Source organism: Delphinapterus leucas, chromosome 9 (genome assembly GCF_059928025.1).
Source record: "Delphinapterus leucas isolate spDelLeu-1000000601 "Yukka" chromosome 9, BTC_Dleu_Yukka2, whole genome shotgun sequence".
Classification (NCBI taxonomy): domain Eukaryota; kingdom Metazoa; phylum Chordata; class Mammalia; order Artiodactyla; family Monodontidae; genus Delphinapterus; species Delphinapterus leucas.
Window position 1 is genome coordinate 32,725,934 of NC_143137.1, and position 8,571 is coordinate 32,734,504.

Genomic DNA, 8,571 nt, shown 5'->3' on the forward strand with positions numbered 1-8,571 from the left:
AATATACAGGGGAACCCCCATAAGGTTAACAGCTGATTTCTCAGCAGAAGCTTTACAAGCCAGAAGGGAGTGGCATGATATACTTAAAGTGATGAAAGGGAAGAACCTACAACCAAGATTACTCTACCCAGCAAGGATCTCATTCAGATTAGATGGAGAAATCAAAAGCTTTACAGACAAGCAAAAGCTAAGAGAAATCAGCACTACCAAACCAGCTCTACAACAAATGCTGAAGGAACTTCTCTAAGTGGGAAACACAAGAGAAGAAGAGGACCTACAAAAACAAACCCAAAACAATTAAGAAAATGGTCATAGGAACATACATATCGATAATTAAACGTGAATGGATTAAATGCTCCAAGCAAAAGACACAGGCATGCTGAATGGAAACAAAAACAAGATCCATATATATGCTGCCTACAAGAGACCCACTTCAGACCTAGGGACACATACAGACTGAAAGTGAGGGGATGGAAAAAGATATTCCATGCAAATGGAAATCAAAAGAAAGCTGGAGTAGCAATACTCATATCAGATAAAATAGACATTAAAATAAAGAACGTTACAAAAGACAAGGAAGGACACTACATAATGATCAAGGGATCAATCCAAGGAGAAGATATAACAATTATAAATATATATGCACCCAACATAGGAGCACCTCAATACATAAGGCAACTGCTAACAGCTATAAAAGTGGAAATCAACAGTAACACAATAATAGTGCGGGACTTTAACACCTCACTGACACCAATGGACAGATCATCCAAACAGAAAATTAATAAGGAAACACAAGCGTTAAATGACACAATAGACCAGATATATTTAATTGATATTTACAGACATTCCATCCAAAAACAACAGAACACACTTTCTTCTCAAGTGCACATGGAACATTCTCCAGGATAGATCACATCTTGGGTCACAAATCAAGCCTCAGTAAATTTAAGAAAATTGAAATCATATCAAGCATCTTTTCTGACCACAAAGCTAGGAGATTAGAAATCAATTACAGGGAAAAAAATGTAAAAAACACAAACACAGGGGGGCTAAACAACACTTTACTAAAAAACCAAGAGATCACTGAAGAAATCAAAGAGGAAATCAAAAAATACCTAGTGACAAATGACAATGAAAACATGACGGTCCAAAAGCTATGGGATGTGGCAAAAGCAGTTCTAAGAGGGAAGTTTATAGCTATACAAGCCTACCTCAAGAAACAAGAAAAATCTCAAATAAACAATCTAACCTTACACCTAAAGGAACTAGAGAAAGAAGAACAAACAAAACCCAAAGTTAGCAGAAGGAAAGAAATCATAAAGATCAGAGCAGAAATAAATGAAATAGAAACAAAGAAAACAATAGCAAAGATCAATAAAACTAAAAGCTGGTTCTTTGAGAAGATAAACAAAATTGATAAACCATTAGCCAGACTCATCAAGAAAAAGAGGGAGAGGACTCAAATCAATAAAATTAGAAATGAAAAAGAAGTTACAACAGACACTGCAGAAATACAAAGCATCCTGAGAGACTACTACAAGCAACTCTATGCCAATAAAATGGACAACCTAGAAGAAATGGACAAATTCTTAGAAAGGTATAACTTCCAAGGCGGAACCAGGAAGAAATAGAAAATATGAACAGACCAATCACAAGTAATGAAATTGAAACTGTGATTAAAAATCTTCCAACAAAGAAAAGTCCAGGATCACCTGGCTTCACAGGTGAATTCTATGAAACATTTAGAGAAGAGCTAACACCCATCCTTCTCAAACTCTTCCAAAAAATTGCAGAGGAAGGAACACTCCCAAACTCATTCTATGAGGCCACCACCATCCTGATACCAAAACCAGACAAAGATACTACAAAAAAAGAAAATTACAGACCAATATCACTGATGAATATAGATGCAAAATCCTCAACAAAATACTAGAAAACAGAATCCACCAACACATTAAAAGGATCATACACCATGATCAAGTGGGATTTATCCCAGGGATGCAAGGATTCTTCAATATATGCAAATCAATCAATGTGATAAACCATATTAACAAATTGAAGAATAAAACCATATGGTCATCTTAATAGATGCAGAAAAAGGTTTTGACAAAATTCGACATCCATTTATGATAAATCTCTCTAGAAAGTGGGCAAAGAGGGAACCTACTTCAACATAATAAAGGCCATATACGACAAACCCACAGCAAACATCATTCTCAATGGTAAAAAACTAAAAGCATTTCTTCTAAGATCAGGAACAAGACAAGGATGTCCACTCTCACCACTATTATTCAACATAGTTTTGGATGTCCTAGCCATGGCAAACAGAGAAGAAAAAGGAATCCAAATTGGAAAATAAGAAGTAAAACTGTCACTGTTTGCAGATGACATGATACTATACATAGAGAATCCTAAAGATGCCACAAGAAAACTGCTAGAGCTAATCAATGAATTTGGCAAAGCAGCAGGATACAAAATTAATGCACAGAAATCTCTTGCATTCCTATACACTAATGATGAAAAATCTGAAAGAGAAATTAAGGAAACACTTCCATTTACCATTGCAACAAAAAGGATAAAATACCTAGGAATAAACCTATCTAGGGAGACAAAAGACCTGTATGCAGAAAACTATAAGACACTGATGAAAGAAATTAAAGATGATATGAACAGATGAAGAGATATACCATATTCTTCGATTGGAAGAATCAATATTGTGAAAATGATTATACTACCCAAAGCAATCTACATATTCAATGCAATCCCTATCAAATTATCAATGGCATTTTTTACAGAACTAGAACAAAAAATCTTAAAATTTGTATGGAGACACAAAAGACCCCAAATAACCAAAGCAGTCTTGAGGGAAAAAAACGGAGCTGGCAGAATCAGGCTTCCGGACTTCAGACTATACTACAAAGCTACAGTAATCAAGATAATATGGTACTGGCACAAAAAGAGAAATATAGATCAATGGAACAAGATAGAAGGCCCAGAGATAAACCCACGCACTTATGGTCAACTAATCTATGACAAAGGAGGCAAGGATATATAATGGAGAAAAGACAGTCTATTCAATAAGTGGTGCTGGGAAAACTGGACAGCTACATGTAAAAGAATGAAATTAGAACACTCCCCAACACCATACACAAAAATAAACTCAAAATGGATTACAGATCTAAATGTAAGACTGGGCTCTATAAAACTCTTAGAGGAACACATAGGAAGAACACTCTTTGACATAAATCACAGCAAGATCTTTTTTGATCCACCTCTGAGAGTAATGGAAATAAAAATAAGCAAATGGGACCTAATGAAACTTCAAAGCTTTTGCACAGCAAAGGAAACCATAAAGAAGACAAAAAGACAGCCCTCACACTGGGAGAAAATAGTTGCAAACGAATCAATGGACAAAGGAGTCACCTCCAAAATATATAAATTTGCAGCTCAATATTAAAAAAAAATGCAGCTCAATATTAAAAAAACAAACAACCCAATCCAAAAATGGGCAGAAGGGCTTCCCTGGTGGCACAGTGGTTGAGAGTCTGCCTGCCGATGCAGGGAACACGGGTTCGTGCCCTGGTCTGGGAAGATCCCACATGCCGCGGAGCGGCTGGGCCCGTGAGCCATGGCCGCTGAGCCTGCGCGTCCCGAGCCTGTGCTCCGCAACTGGAGACGCCCCAACAGTGAGAGGCCCGCGTACCGCAAAAAAAAAAAAAAAAATGGGCAGAAGACCTAAATAGACATTTCTCCAAAGAAGACATACAGATGGCCAAGAAGCACATGAAAAGCTGCTCAACATCACTAATTATTAGAGAAATGCAAATCAAAACTACAATGAGGTATCACTTCACACCAGTTAGAATGGGCATCATCAGAAAATCTACAAACAACAAATGCTGGAGAGGGAGTGGAGAAAAGGGAACCCTCTTGCACTGTTGGTGGGAATGTAAATTGATACAACCACTATGGAGAACAGTATGGAGGTTCCTTAAAAAAATGAAAAATAGAACTACCATATGACCCAGCAATCCCACTACTAGGCATATACCCAAAGAAAAGCATAATTCAAAAAGACACATGCACCCCAATGTTCATTGCAGCACTATTTACAATAGCCAGGTCATGGAAGCAACCTAAATGCCCATCGACAGACAAATGGATAAAGAAGATGTGGTACATATATACAATGGAATATTACTCAGCCATAAAAAGGAACAAAATTGGGTCATTTGTAGAGACGTGGATGCATCTAGAGACTGTCATACAGAGTGAAGTAAGTCAGAAAGAGAAAAACAAATACCGTATATTAACGCATATATGTGGAACCTAGAAAAATGGTACAGGTGAACCGTTTTGCAGGGCAGAAATTGAGACACAGATGTAGAGAACAAACGTATGGACACCAAGGGGGGAAAGCAGCAGGGGGTGGTGGTGGTGGTGTGATGAATTGGGAGATTGGGATTGACATGTATACACTGATGTGTATAAAATTGAAGACTAATAAGAACCTGCTGTATAAAAAAATAAATAGAATAAAGTTCAAAAATTAAAAAAAAATAAGAAAACCATACAAAGATATCACAAAAAAAGGAAATTACAGGCCAATATCACTGATGAACATAGACGCAAAAATCCTCAACAAAATACTAGCAAAGCAAATCCAACAATACGTTAAAAGGATCATACACCATGATCAGATAGAATTTATCCCAGGAATGCAAGAATTTTTCAATATCTGCAAGTCAGTCAATAGTGTCAGCTTCCCTAAGGAAGGAGGCCTGGGCCACCCACAGCTTCCGAAAAGCAGCTCTAGATTCAACAGCCTCTCCAGGGACATGTGCTTTCATCATCACAGGAAGAGGCAAACACCATAGCACTTAGAAACAGCAAAATTAGTCCCATTAGAACCCATTTAGATCTCCCTGAAAGGACAAGTTCCACCATAGGAGGGTCCAACGTCCCCTTCTCCCCTTACCTTCTCACAGAAGTGGCAGAGAGAGATGTACTCTCTGTGTGCTTCTCCTTTGCCTTCTTTTATGACTAAAATATAGGTAAAACCACACTGAAAACAGAAGTCCAGCATCACTGGGGTAAATAGTCTCAGGTTCCCTCTATCACGTGTCTGATGAGATTCAGCCCAGACGGCCTGAATCTCATACCTCGTCTTCATATTTCCTCTATCTCTTAGAAGCCCAAATGAGAAATGACCCTAATGCAAATTAACAAAGGTGTTTGTGAGAAATACTAGATTTAAAGTTGCTGGGAGAGGACCTAACAATTTTCTTCCTTAAAAATTACACATATTGGGACTTCCCTGGTGGTGCAGTGGTCAAGACTTCGCACTCCCAATGCAGGGGGCCCGGGTTCGATCCCTGGTCAGGGACTAAATCCCGAATGCTGCAACTAAAAGATTCCCTCATGCCCCAACTAAAGATTCCGCATGCCACAACTAAAGATCCCGCATGTGGCAAAGAAGATCCCAAGACCCGCAACTAAGACCCGGGGAGGCCAAATAAATAAATATATATTTTTTAAAATTACACATATTACCAGTAGGTATTTTGCTTCTTGCCTGTTCTGTATAAAGCATTGGTATGTGGCACGTATGGGCACATGCACACATATACACACGTAGATGATTATTTAACCTACTTTAAGAAAATGTAGTAGTACAAATGTGTGTTCTGAAATAAAAATTTTAAATGTGTATTAAATGAGAAACGTTCACAATTTTTAAACCTTACAATGAATTTTTTGGGAGAAAAAAATCAAACCCCCTTACCAATAAATATAAGACTCCATGGCCTCATATATTCAAGCAACTTCTTAAGATAACAAAACTTTGGGGACTTTCCCAGTGGTCCAGTGGTTAAGACCCTGCCTTCCAATGCAGGGCACCCGGTTTCCATCCCTGATTGGGGAACTAAGATCCCACATGGAACTAAGACCCCACATGCCGCGAGGTGAAGGTATCTTAGAGATATATTTGCCAAAGGCAAGGAAACCAAAAGCAAGGAAGAATACTCTGATAAGCAACCACTCTAACAGATGCAAAAGCCAGAAAGCCATCATCACTAGGATGACTGCATCCAAGGGCTGAGCAGCTCCTATAAAAATGGCAAGATGATTCTAGGGTGCAGAGTCCTATCTGCACCCCAGGAGTACCATCCCAAGGGATACTATGAAACAAATGTGAATATGAACATGAGTTCAAGTTAAATAAATCAAGGTATATGAGGTCTAGTATTTAAAAGCACAAGTAGGGGCTCCCCTGGTGGCGTAGTGGTTAAGAGTCCGCCTGCCAATGCAGGGGACATGGGTTCAAGCCCTGCTCCGGGAAGATCCCACATGCCACAGAGCAACTAAGCCTGTGCGCCATAACTACTGAGCCTACAATCTAGAGCCCACACGCCACAACTACTGAACCCACGTGCCACAACTACTGATGCCCGCACACCTAGAGCCCGTGCTCTGCAACAAGAGAAGCCACCGCAATGAGAAGCCCGCACACCACAAAGAGTAGCCCGCGCTCACCGCAACTAGAGAAAGCCCACACGCAGCAACGAAGACCCAATGCAGCCAAAAATAAATTAATTAAAAAAATAAATAAAAGCACAAGTACCTAACAAAATGACTACATTATCTCATACATTCTAAAAATTGTTTTAGTGCAGTTAACAACACAGAGGAAAATGCATTTCCAGACCCCTGACTCCCGGAGTATGTAAATCACACATTAGGTAGAATACATATGCATTCATTCAAGAATGTAAGGATTTCCCAAATTACTGTGAAATTTTAAAAAAGAAAAGACCTTTCTAACGAGTCGCACAACTATTTCCAGACTTCAAGAACTGTAACCCTTCCTGCAAAATATACTTTGTGTTTTTGATTTGTCTCCGGAGTGTCACTGTTGGTGTGTTTTCTCTGTGGTTGTTTTTTAATGATTCAGTTGTCTGGTTGCAAGTTTAAGATCCTGTTTAATTACCTTATGCACTTACGACCGTGGAGAGGACACACGGCGGGGCTCACTTCTTAGCATGTGGAGCTTTATCTAAGATCCTGAACATGACTAGTTATCAACGCCTTATGCAGACGGGGAGAAGGGAGAGAGAAGGGCTAAGACCATTTAAAACCAACATAAATTCCAGATTTCCTATCTCTCCTTTTGTCCCTTTGACATTCCGTCTGGTAACCTGACACGTCATCCATAGCCCTGATAGTACCTTCAAGAAACCCTCTCCCCATCTAAAAGAGACACCTCTTCCCCCGCAACTCAGGGGGCTCACAGGCGGGCAGTCCCGGCCCCAGGTGCGGGGTCGACTCCTTCTGGGGTTTTCGCCGCTGGGCACCCCTGAGCAGTACCCTCACGGGGGCGCCCGCGACCGGCCGAGTCGCGCCGGGATCTGGAGGCACGCCTCGTCCGACTACACTTCGGACGCTCTGCACCCGCAGCCGACAGCGTGTTTGGAAGGACACGGTACAAATCTGAGGAGCCCTCGGGGTTCACGCGCAGACAGCCAAGGGGGCGTACGCGGGGACTCCCTCCCTCCCGACCTCCGTCTCCTCCGTCGCCGCCCAGGAGCGGCAGCCGCCGGTCAGGCCCGCCTGCCGGCGCGGCTCCTCCTCCGCGGGGTCGCCGGGCCGCGGAGCCGCGAAGGCCGCCAGGCGCCTTCGCACAACCCCGTCTACCCCGCCCGCCGAGGCGCGGCGTCCTTGGCGGGTGGCCGCGGGCATCCGGTGCGCGGGACCCGGCGCGTCCTCGAGCGCGCGCCCGGCCGCCCCCGCTGGCCGCGGCCCCGGGCGAGTTGCACTAACTTTCCGGGGCGGGGGAGGGGCGAGCGCCGCGGGCCCGGCTGCCCGGGCCTTACCTGTGCTCAAATTGTCGTTGATTTTCAAGGGCACCCGCAGGATGTAGACCAGGAAGAGGACGATGAAGAACCATACGGTCCAGAGATAAGTCCAAGACCAAACTATGCAGGACTTGAGCTGCTCCAGAAAGCCCGTGCCCGCTTCAGCCATTTTTCCGGCGCTGCTCTCTGCTGCCGCGGCTCTCGGTGTCTGCAGGGATGATTCACTGGCCCGGAGGCGCCGCTCGCGCCGCCGCCGCCGTCGCCGCCGCCGCGGCCCCGGCGCCCCCGAAGCTCGCCCGCCGCCCGGGACGCGGGCGCGGCGGGAAATCGCGCGCGGGTCGCGGGCGCGCTTGCCTTTTCTTCCCAGCCTTAATGCTAACTCTCTGAAGGCCCCTACAAGTGGCCTTCGTGGAAGGATCACGTGGCCTTTGCCCCTCACGTTCTGATGCCATTTATATTATGCTGATATTTAGAAAGACAAGCCAAGTGGCGCGCTGAGGGAAACTCTCGACATATGTTGAGGGTTTCCTGTATGTCAGGCACTGTTCCAAGGTCTGTATAATCTCACCTAATTCCTTCAACAATCTCCATTATATAGATAAGGGAAACTGAGGCACAAAGTGACTGAGCACTTTACCTTCAGCTCGAGCCAAAATTCATTTGCAGTATGATGGATGCCAGCGTACGCGGTCTTAAACCCAACGCTCTACTCCTT

The 8,571-nt window shown here is 43.1% G+C and overlaps 1 protein-coding gene across 6 annotated transcripts in view; it reads right to left on the reverse strand.

The window, feature by feature from the left end:
- The window catches only part of ST7 (suppression of tumorigenicity 7), a 281,307-nt gene extending 273,084 nt beyond the window's left edge, over nucleotides 1-8,223 (reverse strand). The window contains exon 1 of one of the 6 annotated variants that reach the window (XM_089917482.1): nucleotides 7,875-8,223. In XM_089917482.1, coding sequence (XP_089773608.1) covers nucleotides 7,875-8,025 — 151 coding nt within the window. In that variant the 5' untranslated portion in view covers nucleotides 8,026-8,223. The remainder of the gene's footprint in view (nucleotides 1-7,874) is intronic. The other 5 variants (XM_089917479.1, XM_022582663.3, XM_022582682.3 and 2 more) reach the window with 5 other exon arrangements.
- Nucleotides 8,224-8,571: the final 348 nt, after the last annotated feature.